At 40.8% G+C, this 27,244-nt stretch overlaps 1 protein-coding gene across 3 annotated transcripts in view; it reads right to left on the bottom strand.

Moving 5' to 3' along the window:
- The window catches only part of exoc4 (exocyst complex component 4), a 187,452-nt gene that overhangs the window by 110,164 nt on the left and 50,044 nt on the right, over nucleotides 1-27,244 (bottom strand). For all 3 annotated transcript variants that reach the window (XM_041780750.1, XM_041780753.1, XM_041780754.1), the window contains exon 11: nucleotides 9,083-9,179. In XM_041780750.1, coding sequence (XP_041636684.1) covers nucleotides 9,083-9,179 — 97 coding nt within the window. The remainder of the gene's footprint in view (nucleotides 1-9,082; nucleotides 9,180-27,244) is intronic.

The raw sequence follows: 27,244 nt of genomic DNA, 5'->3' as shown, positions 1-27,244 counted from the left end.
TAGTTAACATTTCGCAGGACGCGCTATGAGGTTTTATTTTAGAGAAAATGCAAATAAAGTTGTGTATAGGACGTTGAGGGTTGTACTTATGCATAACTATTCAACCAAAGTAATGAGTAATCACAGAAAGCATGATATTAATCTGCAAAGAGGAATGAAGGCTGGCAGAGCTAGCTGCTATTGTTAGCCATGCATCATACAATTAACTGGGCTCACATCATACCTGCTGACAGTTATCATGTGATCAATTTGATTGATCTCTAAGCATTTTCACCTCTCTAGTCAGTTAAATGCAATATACATGGGCATTTGGCCAAATAAGGAAACAGACAACTAATGAGCATCCTCATGCCCAAACATAACCAAGTGGTGCTTACCACTTTCAACCTACATGGATTGTTTTCTAATTTCAAGCAATTTCTTGACAGTTTGACTTTTGAAGTACTAGCAGCGCTTTGCATATTTTTAATGTCAACTGTTGTGCCAGGTATTTATTTAAGGTTATAGCGCCAAGTCAAGCTGTTGTACAGGTAAAGTTGTTACTGGGAATTGTTGGGTTCTGCAGACATCCAGAGGGCATCTACAGTAGTATTTATTAACCCCTATAGTAGTGGTTTTCCAACTTTTATTCTTTTAAACCTCTCTGCCAGTATCTGAGAAAAGCCAAGCAACCTTAAACCCAAACCTACATAAAGTGATATAGTGCTGTCAAAATCAACACAGATTTTAAATGTTTGATGAATAAAAACTTAACGTAGGTCTGTACACATTTTCTTACCAACAACCCTCTGTTTAAACTTAAATTTAGTAATTTTTTTTTTTTTTTACACTGATTGTAGTTGTGCCCCTCAGAGATCTATGGCGCCCACTAGGGGATCCTGGCCCCTGGCTGGGAACCAAGTTCTACATTATGTAAATGTAACTAATCGTATCTTTTAGGTAACTGTGTGAACTTGCAGTACAAAGTTTGTGATAGTGCATTAAAATTTCATTTTATTCTACAGACATTTGTCAACATGTCAACATTTAGTGTCCCATTTGAATGGCAGTATCAGACTTTAATTATTTGTCTAATACACTTTCACACACTACTTTGCAGTAGTTTCTCTCTGTATTGTTTTTAAAATTTTCTCCTCATGCAGAACATAAAACGATATATGAATAGTGTGCATGTGCACATAAACAACTTCAGCTCAAAGCAGACTAACATGCCACCCAGCAATGCAATCAAAAAGCCTTTTTCCCTCTGCTTTTCTCTTTTTTCTTCTTATTCGGACTTATCTCACTCTATTCTCATCCCACCTGTCTGTTTGTTTCTTTTATCATCCTTTCCTTTGTGTTTTTTCCTTTTATTGCCTCCCATCTGCTCTCCCCTCTCTGTTGTTGTTTTCTTTATTCTACCTTCTTTATCTCTCTTTCTCTTTCTTTGACCTTTCCAGTGTAAAATCCTTGCTACACTTGATTCCCAACTATGCTCCCAGTTTTTAATGGGCGTGAGCTAAGCGAGAGAGAGAGAAAGAGGGGGATATTTACTGAGGAAAATCCTCCTGAACGAGTGAGAAAAGATTAGAAAAGAGAGCAAGGGCTGGCAGAGCAAAGCGGTACGTGCTTGTATGTGCGAGGAAGACATAAGACAAGGCGTCCATGCTGAATTTTAATGTGCAGACACCTCTTTGAGGTAGACTACAGATGTTATTGTTCAAGGAAAACTGTCCTCCCTGCTGGCAATTATAAAGCTACTGCCTGATTAAATAAAGGTGAGGGTTCAACCACAAATTACTTTTGCCATTTTCAGTTCTGCTCCATGTGTTTGAAATACAAGGTAATTCAGTGGGCAACCACAAACACAAGAGTGCTACGATGACTTCTTAACAATGAGTTTTGATCGAGAAATCATGTCACGTCAGTGCAAATGGAAAGATATTTGAGTCTGTGCTCTGGTTTCCCATCTCTCTCTGAAAATGTGACTGTTTGTTCAGCCTAATAAAGTGCCTGCTGGGTCAACATAATAAAAACTGTGTAATTGCAGGACTCATATGCATCATAAACACCTGAATAATGGCTGCCAGTTAACATGGTAAAGGAGGGAGCCTACGGAGAGTGACTACAGCAGCACTACTTGGACAGAGAGAGCAATAATCAAATGTGTTCCTCTGTCTGTTTATCATTAGTAAGCAATAAAACATGGCGAAACATGCCGATGACCAGGCAGACATAATAGCATTCTGCTTCTCTGGCTGTGCAATTCACACCATCTTTTAGCCACTGCTGTTATTTTGGTGATGAACTGTACTCAATTAGGATGTACACCATAAATATATCAATAACCAAAGAGATTAGTCATACTACAAGATGACACCATGATGATGTCTCCCTATCTTAACAGTAATTGGGAGCATTACAGTGGAAACCACCAACACACAGGCCAAGGGGGAGTACTTAGACCAGGACAAGGTCTGAAGTTAAAAAGGAAATGTTCCTGATATAATCCTGGCCAACTTCTTCACCAACCACCATTATTTACAGGCTTGCAGTTCAACTAAACTGTAGCTACTACTTCACTCTGCTCAGATGATGCTGATTAATTCAGCCATTCTCAAGGCCTTGAACAAGAATATGAGTTTTGAGCTAATCTGATGATATCTGATGACAGATACACAATCTGGCCAGTCAATCAGTGTTTTCTTAATCAAAATTTTTACACTTACTGGTGATTAAGCGAGCCAAAGATGTCACAACACTACAAACAGAGACCACGTAGTTTTTCAACAAATAAAATGCCATGCATTTGATCTTCACCTGTGTATTTTAACTAATCAAAGCTTATTTGCAAGGGATATTTGTCACATGTATTCATTTTTTAATTCCTCCTAATAACACGCTTCAGTTTCTTAAAAAATACTGAAATTACTAGACTTTTAAAGAACCTTTCCCTTTGATGTTGGGTTTTGGAATTCATCAGCGTGAGTCTGGGCTGAATCCCAAACCTTCAAAAAAACACTTTTTGAAAACTTTTCCATTTCACCTTTAACTCTTGCTCTTTCTATTTGTCTTGGTCTGTGTGCGCTTCTCAGGAGGAAAGTTAATGAGAGTGTGAAATTAGTGCCGAATCATGGTGTGTTTCATTTTCACCACAGGCTACGGCGGTGGGAGGCAGCACCCTTCTGTCCTCTTCTCCTGTCATCTACTTTTCTATCCACTCGTTGCTCCTTTCATTGCTCATTCCATTGTCCTTCACTTTCTGCTTCCCTCCAGCGCCCTCGCTGCCAGTCTCCAACCTTAAGACTCTTTGCTCTCTCTGACTTTCTCACTCAAGCATGGACTTACATGAATTGAGCGATCTTCACATAATCATGAGTACTTTTAATGAGCTAATGCTGGAGTTGATCTAAAGTGCTGGGTGCTGAATCCACTATGAAATGTTCAATGTCACCAACTAAGGTGCAATTCTGAAGTCCAGTGGGTCATTTCTAGGTTTCATTCAGTTTTGGCTTATAAGCCAAAATATACAAAAGAACTGTGGGTCAATTTTGGAGTTAGTAAATCAGTAAATAATTTGAAACATGATTGAAATTCTTACACAAAACATCCTCACAAGTCAAATTAAAGTTGAGGCCAAAAACTCAATTTGTAGTCAGAACAAGCAATAAGAGAGCTGTGCGATAAAAAGTAATATGAAGTCAGTTTTAAAGGAAATTATCCAAGCATAAAATAAGATTATATTACATAAAGCCCTTCAAGCAAGTGATTTTCATTAAGGAAAAATGTTTGCTGTTTTAATAATTTATATTCTATTTTCTCACTGGTTATGGCAACACTTTACTTACAAATTAACCAAGATATAGCAACACAGAAACTCTGCAAGACTTTATCTACACAATAATACACACATGGAAATAAACACAACAGGCGTGTGAAGGCACAACTTGGCCTGGTCATCCTTTGGTTGGTGAAAAGGATGAGATTAGAGTTCTATTGTAGCTTTTCAAAATGCCAACATTGTCCAGAGCAAAGGATGTAAATATCACCAAAATGTCAACAGGAGACCCAACAAGTCCAACTAAATTGGCTGCTACATGAATCAGAACTCTCCTATGCCTGTAACACAGAGTGTGTTAGTGTTTTTAAAGATAGACATTGTTCGCTCTAATGCATCTGGGTGTGATTGCTAGACTGGCAGTGAAAGAACCAACATGAGCCATTAATTTAGTACAAGCTTGGAGACTGCTGAGCCTAAAAACAGGCATGGAAGAAATCCAAAGCAGAGAAATGTTGACTCAATCCAATAAAATGTAACAAAAACATAGAAGACAACCACATGCTTTATCTGTCTTTAGGCTTATAAAAAAACATAAAGCACAAAAAAAGCTTCAGGTGCCGTTAAGTAATCCCCTTTTCATCGTAGGTTTCTGGCATTCAGTCAAGGCAAGGTTATAGTGGCAGCAGGCTAACTGAGGTGGCCCAGATGTCCTCTTCCTGAGCCACTTCCTCCACCTCTTGCTGGGGGAGCCCAAATGCTTCCAAGACCAGGTGGGGATATATAATCACTGCAGCATATTCTGGATCAGAGTTGAGCATATGTAGCACTTGTGTACTCTTTGCAACACATCCTGTTCAGATTCAGAGTAAGAATTAGACAACTTTATTATCCCAAAGGGCAATTCAGGTTTAGCAGTCTAACCTGGCTGCTAAACTTCTCAACAGGTTATGACCCAAAACAGAGCTGCACATTATTGGCCCACAATAACAGAAGCATGATTGATGCCACCTCTCCATGTATATATTGCATAATCTGCCCATAGAACACTCCACCATGGTCCTCGACTTCAGTAACTTCTAGACAGGGTGCAAAAACAAAAATGGATGCATAAGCAAAGCAGCAGGGCTCAGGGTCATTGTCATGGTGGAAGGTTAACATTCAGCCCTGTCTGAGGTGCTGAACACTGCCGAACAGGTTTTCATTGAGGATATCTCTGGACTTCGCTCCATTCAGCTTTCCCTCAACCCTAACCAGTCTCCCAGTCCCAGCTGCTGAAAAACACCCCCACAGCATGATGCTGCCACCAGCATGCTTCACTGTTGGGATGGTATTGGGCAGGGGATGAGTGTTGCCTGGTTTCCTCCAAACATAATGCTAAGAGTTGAGGCCAAATAGTTCAATCTTGGTTTCATCAGACCAGAGAACCTTGTTTCTCAGAGTCTGAGAGTACTTCAGGTGCTGTTTTATTTGTTGCAAACTCCAAGCAGCTCTCATGTGTGTTTGCACTGAGAATAGGCTTCCATCTGGCCCTGGAGTCCTGGTTGTGCCAAACTTCTTCCATTTGAGAATTACAAAGGCCTGTTTATATATAGAAAATTTTTGTAGCCCTCTCCACATTTGTGCCTTGCAACAATCCTGTCTCTGAGCCCTGCAGGAAGTTTCTTTGACCTCATGGCTTGGCTTTTGCTCTGACATGCATTGTCACCTGTGAGGCCATCTATAGAGAGGAGTGTGCCTTTTCAAATCATGTCCAATCAGTTCAATTTTCCACAAATGGACTCTAATCAAGGTGTAGAAACATCTCAGAAATGATCAAGAGAAATGGGAGGAACCTGAGCTAAGTTTTCAAATGTTTTTGCAAAAGGTTGATTTCAAACATTCTTATAAGAATAAGGCTATTAATGTGTACTGTAACCCTTACATAAGATTCCTTATATAAGTTTGAGCCTTTGCATTAATTCATTTGAGTGGCCATTGTAGCTGTGCGTCATAGGCCACCATCTACCCTGAATAAAAGTGTGCTGGATTGAGAAGTTGAACAAGCACAATGAAAGCCGGATAATCTGCCACTCTTAACACAGTAGATAAAGAGCTCAGGATAGAAGAACTTCATTTTCTTATCATAAAACTGGAATTCAATACAATAATTACAATACAAAATGCACAGTTATCTACTAATGTGATGTAGGACATCATCATATTTAAATTTCAGAGCGTGTTATCTGCTGATTTGGTCGTTTTTTAAAAACAAGTTAAAAAGAAAGCTACTAAAAAATACAAAAGGAACAATAAAGAAGAAATATACCACAATCAACAACATTAACACCCTGTTGTCTCAGACGCCACTGATTTCCAGCGCTGTGCCCACATACTGCTTTTGTCATTAAAGCTGCCATGAGTTGCATGGCTGACTGCGGGAGGTGTAACCATCCATCAGCGGTGTGCCAGAGCTTTGCCATTATAAAACCATCTGCAAGAAAACAGCACTCCATTGGCACTACAAGTTTAAGTAGGGCAGAGAGAAGAAGAGGGAGAGGGAGAGGGAGTGCTGTGTTCAAGGCGTGATTGATCTGAACCATTAGAGACAACATGTGAAAGGTTGGCAGAAAGCTAGTCACCGTTTTATTTTTGGTCATTTGTTCAGACCAAAGCCTGGCCAGACTAACAATGAAAGACATAGAAGACACATATACAAACATAGGTGAGCCATACTCTCTTTGAAAGCAGTGATTTGCTTTCAAGGAGCATTAGTCAATCACATAAAAGGTAGCATGACAACTGACAACACAGCTTAGGTAAGTGGGGATGTGATGAAGAGCAGGATGGGTACGATAGATAGATCAAGTTCAAACAAGCTTATCTAAGTGAGCTTGGGTTCAATACAGTGACGTAGTTGATCCAATGTTTAGTGGTTGATTGAACTGACAGCAAACTTGAAGGGAATGTAAAGAAACATCAGTTTTGCTCTGCTGGTTTTTCCAATTTCTGTTTGCGTGCTGACCCTAGGATTCAAACAAGAGCCAAAAAGCAGTTTCAGTAGGCTACTTCATATACTACCCAGATGGCCTGTGTAAAGCTTAAGGCTGCCAAGTATTCTCTTCCACTTTATGACCTAAAAACCAGCAAACATGCCAACTTCAGACACATTCTTTGCCAAGAATGCACAATTACACCGCTTTTTTTGTTGTTTAAATGTTTAAATTCTCGATAGTATGCCAACCAGCATGGTGTGGAAGTCGGAAACATCCTTGTTTAATGGATCCTTGAAGGTAATGCATCACTGCATGGAGGCCAATTCGATTAAACTGCTTCGCTATTAGATTTACACGGCTCGCCTGGGACCACAGCCCTGTATAGAAACTTACCAGACATACAGAACGTTCACACAAAGACAGCTCTTTGCAATACTCAGATTTTATGGGAAATAATGTTCTTTATAAACTTCTGGATAGTATCAAAGAACATTTTGATCTGACGGAGCAGCGTTTTATATCATCTTTGATTTATGACATCCCACTACACATTAAAGAGGTTGAAATCGATACATGGTCACTAAAAGGCCATGTAATGTAATTAGTTAACATTTTACTGGTATTGAGTCATGTCTCAGCCTTCATATGTCTTGAGTGGTTTGGCCATCTCTCTCTGACAGACCAGTATGACACCAGTGGTCCTTTCACACATGAATCTTGTAAAGTTAATGGAATCTACCCAGACTGTGCCAGTAAAAACAGAGGTTTCTGTCATCCAGGAGCTCTTTTTTATTTCATTTAGACACTTTTGAAAGACCTGCTGTATTGCATCAGAAATGTTGTTTAGTGCAACGACCTGCCCATAAAAGCAGTTTTTGTCCTCACAGAGTAAAACTTTTAAGATAACCAAATCTTGAGCGGTCAGATTGCTAAATTAACAGTCCAATACTGTCCAATTTTACAGTGAGGGCTTATTTAAAATTATGATTTGCTTATCATTTAATTGAGCTTTCATTGTGACTCAGCTCGTTCATTGTGACTCCATCCACAGTCATTACACTAAAACACTACTTCAGCACTTGCCCATACACACGTGGCAGCAGCCCATTGTAAATGAGTGACGACAGAGTTTGAGCTGTTTTGTGTTGCTGATCGCATTCTGAGTCAACTACAAACACATCCTGAAACCACATTCACATCAATTTGCAGTCATTAACTGTATAAAAGAAGTTGCAATGGCATCTTAGTTTCAAGGGTGAAGCTGATGAAGAAGGACCTTGAATGTGCATTCTTCTGTGAGGTCAGCAGGGGGACATAGCTGCAGCATTTATTATTAGCTGATTTTGTATCTCTGTAAAAACTTTCCCTACAAACCTATGTTTTCAGTTGCTTGTGTTTAAGTCCTGAGGGTTACAGCTTCTTATACCTTTACTGTATTTAGGATTATTTAAATATGTTAGTCTGACTGAAATCACTAGAAGTCAAATAACTTTGACTTATTAGACATTAGACATTAGATAACTTAGTGGTGGTTTGATTTACCCTTGTATACTAGGCCTGACACCCTCCTGTTAGTTGGTTGATGAGCTCTCATCCAGCCAAAACTTCATTTGTCAATCAACTGCCAATTTATTAGCAAAAATTGACCAAAAAACAAAGCAAACTGGAATGCTATTAGCCCTTTGATAGGGGAATTGCAGTTGCAGAGTACTTAAACATTATGACTGACTGACAGCTGAGGTGGGTAGTTCCGGCACAACCTCACCAACTTCCAAGGTACATGGAGGATGTAGAAAGTCTTGAATAGAACACGAATTCCCAGCAACACTTGTAGTTTAGAGAAGAAAGTTAAAAGAGCAATGCATTTCGCCTTGTAGCTTTCACCAGGATCATCAAGAAACACATTGCAAACAACATTTGAATAAGGTAGAATGAGAACAGAAAAAATGTGAAAAAATTCAAAATAATGCCAAATTACATAAAGGCAACCAATCAGATACATCCACATATGTATACCAGCCAATAGGATAACAACAACAAAGCGGTGGGTTATGTGATCATGTGTTTATGGCCAATAGACCAGCTAATGTCCCCCTTTCTGTTCTCATAATAATAATAATTAAATAATAATAAAAGCACTTCAGAAAAATAACAACCATAGACTTTTATTGTGAAGAGCTTGACGGAAGTAGTGTGTTTAGCACTGATTTAGATTAGCTTTGGCTGCTGTACCAAAGATTTTATGCAACAGTTCCCCCCTAGTTCACAGACAGACTAGTGACAGCTCAGTCACTATGTCCATTCCTTTCATACAAGGCCTTATGTTGAAGGTTTTGCTTTGTGCCCCTACCTTAGAAGAGGCTGGAAAATGACGGTGATGTTCCTTGCTCCTGGTTTACACACAAACTTCATCTCTCCGCCTTCAATCAGGTTGTCGTCAGCTCCACCTAGAACAAAGGAGACATGGCTGGTTTCAATCAAGGCTCTTACATTAGATGACATTTAAAAGAACCACATGTTTTTGAACAGGTCCACACAGGTCTAAAGCCTAATCAGGCTGTGTCCTTTAACAAGACAAATAATTCAAAGTGATCCCTGGAGGGCTGCTCTGTAAGTGACCCTTAGACCTGATCTTACAGGGGGGCATGTGCCATTAAGTTTCCACCTTAAATATATTTTATTTTAAACAGTATGGATTATAAACTATGTCAATGCTGCAACCTTCGTACACTGATCATTTAATCAGCTCAGCTCCAATCTAAATGCATCCAGTGAGCTTCAGCACACACCTGCCTGCCCCTGCGTTACTGCGTGGATGAACCCCACAGCTAACGGGGTTAATCAGAAAATCATTGCCATGTTACATGCCCAGAAAGGATAGCGAGACAGGGAGGGGGCAGCTTCAGACGGGGGCGAGGGAGGGATCATAGGGGAGAGCGAGAACACCGAAGCTCATTACCTCCACTCATCCTGAAGTAATCGATATAATTGACAGAGGAGAAATTGCAGCGCGTTGTCGATACAGCAAACTGCACGGCAAAAGGATTGTCTGCCTATGCGACTAGTGTGTGTGTGAGAAGGTTTTGAAAGCCCTCCTTGCATGAATGCATCTGTATATGTTTATGCAGTGTTCACGAGCAAATAGGTTGATGAATAAGAAGAAGATGAGGAGGGAGGTGGTAACATTCCTTCCTGTATGCGGCGGAGAAAATATTATTCATTAGAATTTCTCAACTGAGGTTTACGATCAAGTCCCGTAGCACTCAGCGCCAATACATGCATGAGGCTGGAAAAATCACAATACAATAACTAACCATCAAGATTTGAAACTGCAGGAGGCTGATATATTAACAACTGAGCTCCATATGTGAGGAAAGCTTGAGGGAAAAGTGTGCATACAAGATATACAGACTCCATACCGTCAAGACAAGATTAGACAGGAGATTCTGGTCAGTTTAAATGAGCTGTGATGTCATGTCAAGTGTTCAGAAAAGGTTAAGTGGAAAAAAACAGGATAGAAATCAAACAAGACTGTGATCCAAGCTGCTTTGATATGCATTCCAAATGGGAAAAGGTATGAGAGCGTGTGCCTTCACTGAAATGTTGAGATTCAAGTCTGGCACAAAGCCTCCCTCCTCTGTTTTCCTCTGTTCCATTTCCATGTCCAATACGGCCTTGCAAAGCCCGTGTGATATAACACAAAGACACTCCGACACAGCGCGAAAAGCCCGTTCCGCGTTACCTGCACACCCTTGCATTCAAATGCATATCAACCCATTGTTCCCTGCTTCTCGCTCCATAATACATTTTCTAATGGAACATGTTTCATTTGAAAAGTATTGGAGACAACATTCAGCGTATTTTCATTAAAATGACGAGGGAAGCTTTCATTCCGTGCTGGAACTTTAAATCAAAGGGTTCCTGATTCTGATCTGTTGCCATGAAATAAGCCTGCATGGTAAGTTGCTACATGGAGACATGAGATGAGGTCCAATTCACTCAAACTCACTATCCATTCATCCATCCTTCGGTGCCAATTCAATTAAGTCTCAATTACAGGCTCCTAAACAAAGCTGCCGCTGACGCACTCTTTACTCCCCCTCCCTTGTTTTTTTCTATTCTCTTTCAATCATCATCAACATGACGAAACTTCTTTTTCCATGTCATCAATTCGAAAAAAAACTCCCTGAATAACTTTACCATATCTCAGTCTCAGAGGAAGTTAGCCGTACCTGTCTGGAAGCGGCAACCACACTCACACAAACTGACTACGGTGTACATATTCCTGGCGACAGTGACCAATTTAATTTCATGCTCTAAACATCTGCATCCGTGTCAGACAAAAGGAGCGAGGAAGAGGCCTCATTGATCCATGGGGTCTGGGACCAGCTGCCAACAGGGCAAAGCAGCGATGAATATTAAATAGGTTTGCATTAATATGCATGGCGTTTTTCAAAATCATCTAGATGTGACAGGGAGGCTCCAGTTACAGGTCAGGATGCCACCGAACTGCTGCCAGAACTCTCCTCTAAATAATGCGCCATTTTGTTTGTGTGTATGTGTTCGAGTTGTTTGGATGGATGTCCCTTGGTGTGTGGTCTGATCCAGGATTAGTGAGAGGGTTCAACGTGTGGAGGTGTGGTGCTCAGTGGGACATGATGCTTGAGACGAAGAAGTGACACATTCTAATGTGGCCAAATCTGCCTGAAATCCCCCCTGAGGATCACGGCTCTGTCTGTGGCACACCTAAGTAGACACAAAATATATCCAGAAATTCATCAAGAGGTTTAAAACACGTATAAAAATGAGGTAAAATGTTTTAGATTCAGCTTTTTGAGGCTAAAACAAACAGATTAACCCAAACTACACAGATAGCATATGCTCAGACAGAGTAAGAGCGACACCCGTCCAGCCCCCTGTGGTCTCTTAGCATGCACCCCCCCCAGCCCACATGTAATCAAGTCAGGCAGTGACTTAGTGAAATTGCATTAGCTACACTTTCCTGGGTTTGATGAGAAATGGGTTTTGATCCTGTGATGAATTCCGGCCCTGCCCAGATTTAGGCAGGAAGAGAATGAACGTGTGATGCCTTCTTTAACACACTCCCGACGTCCTCCGAGACCCGAGTGTTTCTGTATGCATCTGCTAGTGTGTCAGAGAGGAGCAAGATGAGGAAATCCAGACAGACGGGCGAACGGAACAGTCATAATCCCTAATTTACAAGTGGTTGGAATTTGCTTCGTGTCCACAATTTAAATTTCTGTGCCTGGTTCGGACAAAGAAAGGACAGTAGCAAACATGAAACTTAGTCTTTGTACAGTTTGCTTGCCAAATATTTCAATGCAATGTGGGTTCAATGTGCAAATAATTAAAAAGTGCTTATTTTACCACTGCTTGTACAGAATTTTTTAATGTTTTTAATCAGTGCAGCATCTCAAGTGTACTTACAATTACAGTCTCATCACAGAAAAGTTAAAAGTTTCCTTATCAGGTTAAAGTTTACAGTTGTTATGCCTAGCTTAAGAGTGAGGTCAAGTTAAACTAAGAAGATGTGCTCATTCTTTCATGTGCTTTGAAAACTAAAGTATCAATTGTAACATCTTTATCCTAAGACGAAGTTGGTATAAATAACATTAAATTGGATTGGGTGGGAGAAAAAATTACCTCACATCAGAGTCACAGTTATTAATTCTAAGAAAATGGTCTAAGTTGAAATGTCAAAAATCAATCACATTTTTTAACTACTTTCCGTCAGACTATGTACTTTTTCCTGATAGCAAGGTAATCTTTAATAGATCTTTTATATCTTTTATAAATACATTATATGGGCAAAAGTATTTGGCAACACCTTTGACACATGCCACCTTTGCAAAAAGATGGTTCATGAAATTTCATCCCTGCTGGATATTCCACAGTCTGCTGTAAGTGATATTAAAAAATTGAAGTGTTTAGGAACAACAGCAACTCAGCCACGGAGCAAAAGACCACTTCAAATCACAGAGCAGGATCAACGACACGGTGCATAAAAGTCGCCATTGCTCCACTGATTCCATCACTTGAGCGTTCCGAACTTCCACCGGCATCAATGTAAGCAAGAAAACTGCAGCAGGAGCTTCATGGAATCGGTTTACATGCCCGAGCAGCTGCATGAAAGCCTCACATCACCAAGTCCAATGCCAAGTGTCGGATGGAGTGGTGTCAAGCACATCAACACGTGTTATGTGGAGTGATGAATCACGTTTCTCTGTTTGGCAGTCACATGGTGCAAGTCTGAGTTTGGCAAATACTGGTAATGTTACCTGCCTTACTGCACTGTGCCAGCTGGGAGGTTTGGTGGAGGAGGGATAATGGTATGGGGCTGTTTTTCAGGGTGTGGGTCAGGCCCATTATCTCCAGTGAAGGGCATGTCATGGTGGACCTCCTGTGTTTTTGGATTTTGTGTTTAGATTGTTTTTTGTCTTGGGGGGAAGGCACTGTTTATTTCTCTCACTGCAGGCTGGTTGAGAAGGGCAGGAGCACTGGCAGTCACAGCTGCAGCTAATCTCAGACAATCAGGATCTCCTCTTAACGACATCATGTTGAAGCTTCAGACATCAGAGTATTCTTTCAGCGTCCTGAGTTGTATCCTGTGTGAGTTTTTTTATATTGATCTCTTCAGGGAGTTTTTGAAAGTTTCTTATACTTTGTCTCTCTTCTTGCAGTGTCTCCTACATCTTGCTAGTGTGTCTGCCTAGGTCCTGGTCAGCAAATCGCCACAGGGCAATCTCAATACTTCAGCATACCAAGACATTTTGGACAATGCTATGGTTCCAGCTTTGTGGCAATAGTCTGGGGAAGGCCCTTTTCTATCCCAGCATGACTGTGCCTCAGGGCATAAAAGAAAAGACTATAAAGACATGGTTTGATGAGTTCGGTGCGGAAGAACTTGAGTGGCCTGCAAAGACGGAGATTGTGGGCACAAATTCCCACAGAAACACCCTAAAATCTTGTGGAAAGCCTTCGAAGAAGAGAAGTCTGCTGATATGATTGGTCTATAAAGCTCACACTACAAATGTACAACAAACAGAAATTTAAAAGACTTCCAACGGTGAAAGCCCAATCAGTATACACATACAACAGGTTATAGATGAATATTTTGACCCCTCAGATAAAGAAATCCTTAACATGTATAATCTGTTTATTCTTGTTATCTAATGAAAACTTTATGATCACAGCTTTCAATATGCCTTAAAGCCAGTGTGCCACGCTTGGTTTGTGTTTGTGTCATCTCAAGAGGTTCAAAGACACCTGTGATCGCTCTGGCTGGATTCTGATTGGGACTGGCAGGAGGGTGATTGGGTGATCGGTGTAACTGACTCACAATCATGTCCCTTGAACACACAAAATGACGGTCACATAGAGGTGACAACCATACACCATGCCAGGAAAGACAATCCAAGCAGAATTTTAACATCCTAATACAAAAACACTCTGGTTTAACCGTAACACTTTTAAATTCTGCAGCGTGTGCACAGCTTCACAGTGATAGCAGTAATTGTTGGTCTATAAACAAGGACAATCAGGCAGTGTTCTTCCATTGATTGAAGCCCCTAATCTTTGCCATTAGCAAGCACTGCAAATTTCAAGCTAAACTGCAATAGAAAGCACCATATAGAATAACCCAATTTTCATGCTCAGTGGCTTGATTCTTGTAGCTGTTATGCTATGAAAATTAGTTTAGGAGAGATCAATTCAGGTAATGTTCTGTGTGTGCAAATCAAGCACATTTAAACATACGTGTGCATGTATACTTGTGAAAGATTGCATTTCAGCTTCATTTCCACTCCTGCTGATGTTATAAGAATCATTTCTGTGTCAATAATTGATGACTCAGGTCAATGCGGGCAGCCCCGTCCTGCTCACACTGTCTTCATATCTGATTGGGTCTTAATGAGAGCCTTCTATTATTAAAATTAATTTGATGGGATGAAATCTGCTACTCCCCAAAGCAGGAGTCCAATTCCCCTCCCCAGTTGAGAATAAATTGTATAAATAAATGAATGTATAAATAAATCCAGGTATGAATTGAGTTAGATTAATAATTAAAGGCGCCAATGTGGCGTACTGTGTCTCTGTGGTCTTCAGTTTAATGAATGCACATCTGTTCCTGCTGGTATGACAACAATCAACACTCATAACAATGAATATTTACTGTAAAGCACGAATAACGGGGAAGTTTCCTCTCATATGTCAATAACTATATGCCTCCTATATGTCAGTAGCTCCCAAATTAAAACAAAACTGTATATACAATTGCAAACTGGATTCTAAGTATAATAAATATACAGTTTTTAAATAGATGTAGTCCTGCTTGAAAAGAAACAGAAATCTCAATGTTATTTTATATTTAGTACCAGAAGTGGATATTTAATATATGCAATAAAGTGCTAGGTTTATATTAATAGTTGAACATTTGGCAGTTTTTACATTCAAAGTAATAGTTCTCCATACTTTTTGCATATTATTTAATATCTAAAAGAGTGTTAAATTGGTAAAAAGGCATTAAAACAATTTAAAATGATAGGTTATTGTGTCTTTCTTACTGTAGCATATTTGAGTAAACACCCCAAACACACTGTTTCATATGGATTGCATTGGACATAGTTCACATTCATCTGGGAAACCTCCCCTGCATAGAGTTTGAGGAGGGCGGGACTTTTAAAAAAGTTCTCAGAAGTTGCCTGGACGAGCGCTCTGTCCGTCACATTCATGACGGGCCATCAGAGCAACAAGAACAAATGAGATAGTAGGCATGCACAGCTCCGGCAGTATCATGCACTCGCTGCTGTAGTTTATGAACAGTGAATCTTGTTGGTGGATAAAACTTATGCCAAGACTGGTCAGGGGAGGTGCACAAACATCTTCTCTGACAGCTTTCAGTGTGGCTCTGTGTTCTTGGTTTAAAAAAGAAATGTGGCCCAGTTCTGACAAACTGTTTCAATACTACAGGTGCATCTCAAAAAATTAGAATATCATGAAAAAGTTCAATATTTTTTGTCACTCTTTTCTGAAAGTGAAACCCATATATAATATAGACTTGTTACACATAGAGTAAAATATTTCAGGCCTTTATTTCTTGAAATAATTATTATGACTTACAGATAAGAAAACCCAAAATTCAGTGTCTCAAAAAATAAGAATATTACATAAGAGCAATAAAAAAGAATGTTTTACACAGAAATGTCAGGCTTCTGAAAAGTATGTTGATTTCTATGCACTCAATACTTGGTTGGGCCTCCTTTTGCATGAATTACTGCATCAATGCGGCATGGCATGGAGGCGATCAGCCTGTGGCACTGCTCAGGTGTAACGGAAGCCCAGGTCGCTTTGATAGCAGCCTTCAGGTCATCTGCATTGTTGGGCCTGGTGTCTCTCATCTCCCTCTTGACAATCCCCCATAGATTCCCTATGGGGTTCAGGTCAGGCCAGTTTGCTGGCCAATCAAGCACAGAAACACCATGGTCACTGAACTAGCTTTTGGTACCTTTGGCAGTGTGGGCAGGTGCCAAGTCCTGCTGGAAAATGAAATCAGCATCTCCATAAAGCTTGTCAGCAGAAGGAAGCATGAAGTGCTCTAAAATTTCCTGGTAGATGGCTGTGTTGACTGTGGACTTCAGAAAACACAGTGGACCAACACCAGCAGATGCCATGGCAGCCCAAATCATCACTGACTGTGGAAACTTCACACTGGACTTCAAGCAACATGGATTCTGTGCCTCTCCACTCCTCCTCCAGACTGTGGGACCTAGAAGAGTGGAGAGGCACAGAATCCACGTTGCTTGAAGCCTGAAAAATTAGCGAGTGACTGAAACCATTTTTCTTAGATGTAAATTTTTCATTTTTGCAGTAAAGAAGCATTTTGTCATGGGATTTATTTCTTGGCTTTTGGAGCCTCAAATGTACACCTGCACATTTTTGCATTTCCACATTGGCATCTTTATTAAGGAGAGGATCCAAAAAGTTTGGCACATTTGTTTGAGTGGTGTGCTGTGTGCATCATTTCAAATGAAGGAGTAAGCTCTCGAAGAAGGTAATAGTTGAAAAGGTATTATTTAAACACCAGTGGAATAATGGCTGGAACACCAGCTCTTTTTTTGTGAGCATGAATGACATTGCACAAAAAAGCACCCAGCGTCATGTGAAAAGAACGATCATAGAAGCAAACATTCTCTCCAAACACCTCAAGTTTCTTTCTTAACACTTATAACAGATCCGAGAGTGCTTTTGTTATATTTTGAAATAAACCAGCAACACCATTTTCACTTCAATCATGAAGGGTTCAAACACACGCTGCCATGGTCTCTTGAATCTGACAACCACAACAAAGATTTACTCCCGAGTGATTGAGTACATGCATGTGTGTCTGCGTGTGAGTGTAAAGCCTGAAAGAACTAATCGGCCAGAAAACCACGAGTCATCACATCTTTGATTGGACTCAGCAGGGATCCAGACAGCACATTGTACACCCTCCTTTCACTGGAAGAACCTGCCATACACTTGGAAAGCAGGATGTGCGTGTTTATCTGTACTGGCAACCAAGATGGTGCAGGTGCCAGGGTCTCTGCAGCCTCAAGTCCCACATGCCCTTCTTTCTTTTCCCTCCCTCCATTTTTTCCATTTGTTCATCCCTCCATCTTCTCCAATCAGCAGGCTGGAGATTAAAAGTAAACACAGAGGTGACAGTCAAAGCCGCCAATAATGACAAGACCAATGCTGATTAAAATTAGCCTCAGGTTGGGAGGATACACCGAGCTATCTCTCTCTGATTAAATGTCTGTGCTGTGTAAACTATTACAGCCTTGTTCCATTCTCCTTCTGTTGTCCTCTGCATCTCTGTGCCATTTTCTGATTCTATAAAAGGTCTGATTATCTCAGCCTAACTGCTGTTGATCTCTAGCTTTTAGTTTGTCTTATTTCAGTTGGTCCAGGTGAGTTTACAGTGAAGCTACTATTTTTAGGTTATTAACAGACTGGAGATAAAGCCGATGTCTCCTTATGGCCTTCAAAAGCAGAATGAACCATGAAGCAACAGACCTTAATAGTCATTTTTAATGCCTCAAAACATTTCTGAAGGCATGTGTTAGGAAGTGTTCAAATGCAGAAAGAGATTTTTTTAAGGTACATTTCACAGAGCAGGTCCCCCATGAGTGCATCATTTGAATGTCAAAAGACAGGATGGTGAGATTTTTGTTTGCAGGGGTTTGGTGGATGTGGTTTGATTAGTTTAGTGTGGAAGAACTTGACTGGCCTAAACAAAGCCCCGACCTCAACCCCACTGAGCACTTTTGGGATGAACTGGAATGGGATTTTCCAGCCAGGCCTTTTCGTCCAGCATCAGTGCCTTGTCTTATAAATGCGCTCCAGAATGAATGGGCACGAATTCCCACAAAAAAACCCTCCAAAATCCTGTGGAAATCCTTCCAAGAAGAGTGGAGACTGTTAGCCACAATGTAATGACATGGTATTCAAAGTACATGTGTTTGAATACCATGTCATTACACTCCCTGTAAATGTAATGGTCAGCTGGTCAAATACTTTTGTCCAAAAAGGGTAGACGAAGGAAGAAAAATGGTCTTGTATTGGGCTAAGAGGCTAGCTGTGCTCCTTTAACAGCTTTTCTCCCTTCTTTTAATTGAAACACTGTTATACAATTAAGCAAATAAACCTTGTAAGGTAAGATTCTGAGTTTTGATGTACTGTTCACAAACGAGCCTGTTCTTAGAAATGGCACTTTTACGTGAAACACAAGAGTAGTCCCCCATTTATGTGGTTATTTAAAACATCTTTAAAAAGCCAAACTGACACCACACGATGAGCCGTTTGGGAGCCAAAAGATGAGCTCTTAACCCTTTAGCCATCAGAGATTTTTCCAGAAAATATTTTATTGTGATATCAAGATTTCAAAAGGCAGTAGCTTGAAATTAGTTAAAGATAAAGGCATACTGTAAATGAGAAAAATCTTGAGTATGACCCAAAGTTTGTGGTGAGATCGAATTCACTCATCTAATTTGCATATTCGGATGTCACCAAGCGGCCTCCACCGCCACTGCTTCTACCACGTCTGCCCCTACCTCGGCAGTGTTTTTTTATTCCCGCTAACTCCATCAATATTCGTGTTTTGACCACCCCTGCAACCCCCACCACGTCCCCGCCCCGGCCACCGCGAGGAAAAGCAACGGCTTCGGTATGTGCTGCTTGTGGACTTTCATAGCGCACAGACATGCAGTGGCTGTTCACAGATGCACGGCAGTTTCCGTCTCACCAGACTACTGGACGTCGTGTACTGATGACCCCTGAAACCCCCATCACGTCCCCTCATTGGCATTCGCCGATTACTCCCACCCCGGCCCTGGTGAGGAAAAACATTGGCTTGGGTATGTGCTGCTTGTGGACTCTCGTGACGCACGGAGTTCGTGTGGCTCCGACGCCTCGGTCTCACCGGATGACTGAACGTCATCGTCACAGGGGTGACCATTCCACTATTCCTCCTGAAATTGTGAGTATTCTCGCTAAAATTCACTCTCTTTTTCTCTTTTACGCACCGACTACAACCACTTCTACCACTTCCTCGTCTCCTCGACTGGGGTGTGTCTTCAAACTCTCTCTCCAAAACTTTGAAAGGAAAGACGGCCACATATGCTGCTGGGATTGAAGTTACTTATGCCCTGCCATCTCCTGGTGTAAAGTAGTAACAACATTAGGCACCACAACTGCATCTACAACCTGTTTTATTTAGCAATATTGCTTGCCGCAATTTTGCAACTTTGGCGCTTAAAGGGTTAAGACAGAGCTGAGCCAAATGATTCGCCTCTCTTAAAAGAGACTGAGATCCCATCACAACGAGCAAGGCTGGACTGACATCAGCTGTGGACACATGCAAGGTCAGGGTTGACTATGAAAACTGTAGTGAACCGAAACGGACTGCTTGGTGGAGAGAGACCATACATGGGTGCTGTCTGACGCTGCTTGTCCAGGCTTCAGACGGAGATTTTAATCCATGTCTGTTGAACGTGTCACTACTTTCAGGACACAAAAGTAGCTTAAGGTTCTTTTATTTCGGCAATTTTCAATCTCCAGAATTCTACAGTAACTAATCTCTCCTTTTCAGTTGCATTTTGATCTAAGGGTAACTTACTGTCTTTGTTGATACAGGCCTGCTTTAATTTTGAAAGAAGATAAGGAACTATATGATTTAAGAGTGTGACTTGAACTTAACCATGGAAAAAGGAAGTTGTAATGGATTGAAAAGGAAATAAAGGAGCAACAAAAAGTGAAATGTTAAAAAGCATTAGGTGCAGATGACTTTTGACTTGTCCACTGAGTTGTCTATGAATTTTTTAAAGCAAATTGAAATGGGTTTTAAAAAGTAATGTATTAAATTTGGATCTTACTTGCATTGCAATTAACACATTAACGTTACCACCCCTATTTAACACATTTTTTTTGTTTAAAGTTTGGTGAAATGTTCTTTCTGTCTTTGTGGATTTTTCATGTGAATAATCTGTCATCATCTGTCAACATGTAGACATGTATACATAAGTAACATGTAAACTACAAAGGCATATAAGCTAACCTGCAACTAATGTGTGTACAGAACATCATGTGCAACTTTTTGGTTAAAGCAGGAGTAATGTGGGTGGATGTCAAGATGAAAAATTTGGCATCAAAAAGAAATACCAGCAGATAAAACTGTTTTGAGTCTGGGTTACAGAAGATCAGTCACATTTGTCGAGGAGCTGGCAGACAAATGATCTAAACTGAATGAAAAACAGAATTCTGGCAACACTAGTAAAGAGTATTTAAATAACCATTAACATGTCTCTATCCTTCTGCTGCCTAAATGGAAGGACTTGGTGAAGTATAATATAGTCTACAGCTGATGTTATTATTACCATCCACAGTGCATTTACCACACAGTCTCCATGCTCCTCTCTTATTCAGCGCCAGAGCTTCTGTAATTCAATCACTGGTCCCACTGTAGATGAGAATCTAACAGTATGGATGAGTGTGCGAGTGTGGTGAAATAGGAGATGATGGGAATCAAATCTCTAATGTTTTAACCAATCAACCTTGCTGAAATCTAAGTATGAGCAAATTGAACATGATGAGCCCAAGCTAACACTTAGAAAATAAATACTGGGAGCTACAGTACGACATCTGCAGCTGTGTGTGTGTGTGTGCCTGTTTTTCACTGAATATGCAGAGCTGCTCCATATTTGTTTTCATGCTGAACACAAATACAAGCAGTTCACAGTAATGGCCTGTCAGGTAACGGAGGCAGCTGGAGTTTTATCTACAAGTACAGTTATGTTGCTGCTGGAAAGAGGCCATTCATAAAGGTAAAGACACCTGAACAAGAGGGACAACATGTCATTTTCTACTGACAGTCTTATACTGAACACAACTCCTCTACAGACCTGGTTACAGCAGCACATTATGCTGTTACAGCATGTACATGTCAAATATGACATAACTTGACATGCATACTTCTTGGAGCCTATATATGGCCAGTGGGAAACCCCTGACAGTTGTGTTGTGACATTTACACCAGTGAACTCCTGTTCCTGAAAGGACTATATAATGAAAAATAAACATGATTACCATGCAAATGTTTTATTTTGCTACATTTACATTTAAACAACTTGCTTTTTTGTTAGTTTTAAAGATTTATTTTCCATTCCAATTTATATTCCATTCCATTTCTTTCTGTTCATCCAAGACTAAGGCACAATAGAAGCAGGATAAGCAACTTGACGCAGGGATCCCTCTCCTCTGCAGTCTTTTCCACCTTCACCTGGGGGATCCCAAGGTGTTCCCAGGCAAGACAGGATTCGGGTGAATTCTGGGTCAGGATGCATGGTAGCGCTATTACGCCTGGTTTCAATCCTGGTTGGACAGGGCTTTTCTGTGTTCTCCCAAGCATGAATGGTTTCTGTCCAAGCACACTGGTTTCCTTCCACAGTTCAAAGACATGCTCATGAATTGGTAACTCTAAATTGAGTTTAGATGTAAAAGTGATGAGTTGTTTGTCTCGATGTGTCAGTCCTGCAGTCGACTGGCAGCCAGTCCAGAGTGTACTGTGTTTGGCTTAGGTGGGACTGGCTCCTGCCCCTACACAACCACGAACAGGGTAAACCATTAAGATAAAAGAAAAAAAGGAGTTCTCGGTCTACCCACAAGGTTTGCCCCTCATTGGGTGTGCCTCCAAATGAGGGTGCTTAAACCATCTCAAATGGCTCCTTTCAAATTTAAGGTGCAGCAACTCTACTCCACGCTCTCTGTCTGAAGTCCTCCTTCTTTTTCAAAGGCTGTAATGCCACCAACTGAAGGAATCTCATTTCAGCTGCCTGTTTCCATAATTTCATTTCAATCATTGTTACCCAAAGCTCATGACCATAGATGAAATGGTTGTAATTTGACTATTCAACCAAAAGCTTTGCCTTTTGGCTTAGAGCCCTCTTCAACATGCCCTCAATAGCAATGATGCTGCCCAAATCTCTGTGGCCCCAGTTTACTTTCACTCATGAACAAAACGTTGACAACTTCTTTACTTGAGGCAGAGACTATCCCTGTCCAGAGGGAGCAAATTAACCATTTTCCCGCAAAAAAACCTCGGCCCTGGACTTGGAGAAACCAACAAACATCCTGACTGCTTCACGCTTAGCTGCAATCGCTCCAGTGCCTCCTGGAGGTCTCTGCTTAGGAGAGTGCTTCTTCCACTTCTCTGGGGCCAGGTTGCGATAGCAGCAGGCTAAGCAAGCCAGCCCAGACATTCATCCCCCCAGCGACATTTCCCAGCTCTCCAGGATTCCAAGGCGATCCCAGGCCAGATGGGATTTATAATTCCTCCAGCCAGTCTTGAGTCTACGTCGGGGTCTCCTCCTAGTTGGATGCCCTGCAACACCTCCACAGGGAGGCTACAGGTATGCACCCTGATCAGACGCCTGTACTACATCAACTGGTTCCTTTTGAGACAAAGGAGCAGGGGTTCTACTTTGAGATCCCTCTGGATGTCTGTCCTTCACCCTATCTCTAAAGGCTGAGCCCAGCCACCCTCCTGAGGAATCTCATTTTGACCACTTGAACCCGCAGCCTCATTCTTTTGGTCCTTACCCAGAGCTCATGACCATGGGTGAGGGTTGGAACGAAGACTGACTGGTAAATTGACAGGTTTGCCTTCTGGCTCAGCTTCGTCTTGACCACGGCAGTCCAGTACATTGTCTCTCCAATGCCATGCCAATCTGTCTGTCAATCTCACGGTCCATTCTACCCTTACTTTTGAACAAGACCCCAAGATACTTCAACTTCTTTACGGATGGCATAGACTCATGGAAATTATCCCAGTTGAATTCATTTTTTGTAAAAGACAAGTGAAAATGATAAACAAGGCTTGGAAGAAAAAGAGGTTTATGGAAATAAGGGGATTATTTCTTATTTTACAGAACACAAGATGTAATTTAGAGTTTGGAATGGCTTGAGGACTTAGATTTTTTAAGTTATTTAAAAAGAAATCCAACTCACTCAATCAAACCCAAATCTAGCAACCCTTGGGGAAATAAGAGGTGGATATATTATAGTCTTTCTTCAAGAAGCATGACATTTAAATTTGGGGTTTATTGAAAAAGTTTGGCTGACATTTACTTATGTTGGATCCATAAGAACCTACATCTAGTTGCTTACTTGCAGGCAGTAATTTTGCCTTTAAAATCTATTAAAAATGTTCATCTCCAAGCAGAAAAACTGAGAGAAATGTAAACCGAGTAAAAAAAAGGAGCTCATTAAACATTAAATCTGGTCAAAGCAGTGAAATAAAGCCTGATGTGGATAAAAGAACTGAAAATGAAAAAACACCAATTGCAGCAAAGCAGATGTCTTTGACATTCCTGGGCCATAATCCCTTAATAATTATTGACTCTTTTACCGACCTAGTCGGGCTCCATCTAAGGCCTCGTTTATGAATATGATAAATCATAAGTGCAAGGTCAGCTAAAGTCAAGTATTGATCAGTCCACAATAATGAGAGAATAACTGCCATCGTTGCATTCCTACAACCAATCAAAAGAATGAATGACTGAAAAAAAGATTAACTGAAAAGGCAATGGAAGGAATTCACATCAAAATAAGAAAGACAGTTTTAAGAGATAGTCTGGTAAAGAATAAGTTGAGACTTTGAATATGTGCTTTGTTTTATAATAAAAGACGTGTTCAAATCAGCACCACCTATGCCCATCATTATGGGTGTAAGATATCAAAGAATCCACAAGTTTTTTGGACAAATTTTACTTTAATATTAGGTCCTAAAAGCATGCACGTATGAGATATCACAACACGTCACGCAAAATCAGATCTCTACCCTGCAAATTTTTCCCCTTATACAGTCTGACATCTTGTGCTTTTAGTTTGAATGTGGAGAAATGGAAGAGTAGTGCTTTGTTTTGACAAGTCCTTGACAATGGTGACACAAATACTTGTGCCTCCATTTTAAGGGAAGACAGAGTCTAACATTTCACATGCGGATATGGACATTATCAATGAACTACTACCTCCATTTTTTATAACAAGCTGACAAGCTCTGAAAGTGAGAAAAGTGAAAAGAATCAAGAAAATCTTCATGTTAAATACTCTTGGTCCCTTTCCTTCCTCCTTATCCTGAATTTAGACCAATTTAAACTACTCTAAAGTTACATTTGTTCAGACAACAAATCAAAGCTTCCAGGAGGCCTATCACCAATAAATGACTTTAACCTGTCATGCAGTCTGGCATGATATGATCTATTAAATCCATTGGAAATGCAAGGGTTGGAACCACAATAGTTCTACAATTCACTCCCCAGCCCACTATCTACCCTTTTCTAAAAAACTGACTTCCCCCTAAAATCAGTGATTCAGCTCCCAATTTATCCAGAGTGCTTAATATCATACATCACTTGGCAGGAACATTTTGTGTCTGCTACTTCCCATCACAATCACACACAAATATGCTGCTGTGAAACACTTGGCTACCAACATCTGCTAGCCCCACCCCTTGATATCCCACCCACCCTAACCTCCACCTCTACCCGTGTCTCCCACTAGACATTTTTTTCCATTTACACCTTTTCTTCTCCCCTCCCCACTGGGGGGTACAAATCAGCTTGACAAGAAACACCACTTCTGGTCGCCCCCCTGCAGTTACTCTTCCCCCTTTTTCCTCATCTCATGGGAGCGTGATGCTATTATACATAAACAAGAGGCCTCTAATACAACACTGGCTTTTTTTTTATCTCCACCTTCAACCGAGGTGGAGAAATAAAGGAATGGGCAGAGAGGGAAAAAACAGACATTTGTAACCAGATTCCTCACGTACAGGGCTCAGCCTGACTGCTCTTTTTGTTTGCTGGGCACCCTGTAAACAAGTCTATTTGAATATCAAAAGGAGAGCAGGGAATGTGTGAAATAGATTTGGATCGAGCTGATTATGAGGGAAGGGAGGGAAGTCAGAGGTGGGAATGAAGTGTAGACGTAGATGCCTGCAGGAAAAGAGAAAGGGGGAAATCTGAAGTGCGTGTTTGTTTATACGCAGAGAACACATGTGGAGATAGGCTGGCTTTGTGTACTGCTTTCACATGTTAGGGAGGGGGGGGTCGTAACTTCAAACGTGCCCCAGGGCAATGCAATATCTCGGGAAACACAATGAACAGCCACGACACATAGAGAAATACGATTTTTAAAAAAGAAGCTGTAAATACATTACTGACTCTATGTGGTGCAAGACTATGGTAGTTATTGAGATATGTTCACCTCCTGGATGACCACTGGGGCACCTGGGAGTCTACTCCCCCACGAAAGACGTGATAAAGAGCACCAGGTGAGGGTGTTTGGGAACATGCGGAGGAATATGTGCACAGGCTAACACAGCTAAAGCAGCAAAATTGTTACTTTCATAATTTATTCATAGGGAGTGTGATTGAATCCGGAGGAGGTTCGATGATTCTTGAGTGGTGCTTTGTGGAGGATACAAACACATTGACAACTGAGGATCTGCTGCATATATATGAATCATACATACAAGGCAGTCTCGCTTCATATGTTCTTCCAGCTGTGGTCACATATGGGGCCGTAATAAAGTCTTTACATGAAGCACTGGATTAATTGAAGCGTACGAGACGTGTTTTAGAGAAGGCGAGCAATTAAGCCCCCTGAGTGTCTGCATGTTTATGTGAGGCATGTGAACACAAGTCTGTGAAGCTGTGTGCATGCGTGTAATGATATATGGCGGGCCCTCATGATACTCAGGAGACATAAATTACAGATATTACAGATTAATTTCAAAGCCATTAGAGATACGCTATTCTGAGAGAGTATAAAATCATAACATGTTATGTACAAGCACTGCTGCTATGATGATTATTTAATTATTAGGGGACTGTGACGTATATCAACCTCAGTTTTAAAAAATGTTCAGCATATAAACAGGAATGTTGCATCCCTAAAATACAAATAAAATCCAAACAATTTCAACTGATGTGACATAAAAAGCCATTTGCAAACTTCATTGTGATATTTGAAAAGATAAACAAGAGTGAAACATAGTAAAAAGAAGGGAGGATTTTCTTTGTCAGAATTTAATTGCAATGTCTTTTGTTGATTTGAAGTGAGGTAACTAGAAGAAAAAACAGAGGGATGAATTAGAATTAGAATTAACAAATTAATACATTTCAAACCTTAAACACGAAAGTGTTTAAAAGGGATAAAAGGCATAAAAGAGATTCTTGAAGTTGGGCATGATGGCTACAGATGAGAACGTTTTATTCGCGTAGTTTAACAAGTTTTATGTATAAATAGGCCAAGAAAATATGTTAGCTCGCCTATATGCTGTGTTGAAAATGTACAAAGCTCTTCATTTCTCCCAAAAAAACCCTCCATTTCAGGCACTAATTTACGCACTAATTTACGACGCAGCTTTTGGCATTTTGTCTCCGCGGCCGCGCACTGATATACAGCTTTGTAGGTCTAGGTCTTTGTAGGTAGGGCTTCTACACCACACCAAGCTAAAACAAAGATATATGTGAGCGATTTCGACCCAAGTGATGATGATGTGCCGTTTACTGTGGATACAAGAGGATATTTGTATGAACCAGAGTACACCGAAGAAGAACTTACACAGATGGTGAGTCAGCGGGCTGAAAGAGAGAGCAGAGAAACTTCATTTGAAAGTTTTGAGCAGGAGAGATCCCAAGTTACCTGGTGGTGCAGGTGTGGAAAATGCAAACCCATGCTGAGGATCTCTCCTGCTCAAAACTGTCAAATGAAGTTTCACTGCTTGTCTTAAAATCCTTCGTTTATATCTAAATAGGGTCTTGTGGCCACAGCCAGCAGCCTTATGGCTGGCAGCATTGGCTTTCAAAGCCAGTGCAAACACCCTCGGCACCAGCTGTTTCGTTGCAGTGCTCTCAGCGCTCGACGTGCTTAATTGAAAAAAGTTCAACTTTTA

The sequence above is a fragment of the Cheilinus undulatus genome, linkage group 23 (assembly GCF_018320785.1).
Source record: "Cheilinus undulatus linkage group 23, ASM1832078v1, whole genome shotgun sequence".
Taxonomy (NCBI): Eukaryota; Metazoa; Chordata; class Actinopteri; order Labriformes; family Labridae; genus Cheilinus; species Cheilinus undulatus.
The sequence above is the reverse complement of the archived record's forward strand: the minus strand, read 5'-3'. Positions and strand labels throughout refer to the sequence as shown.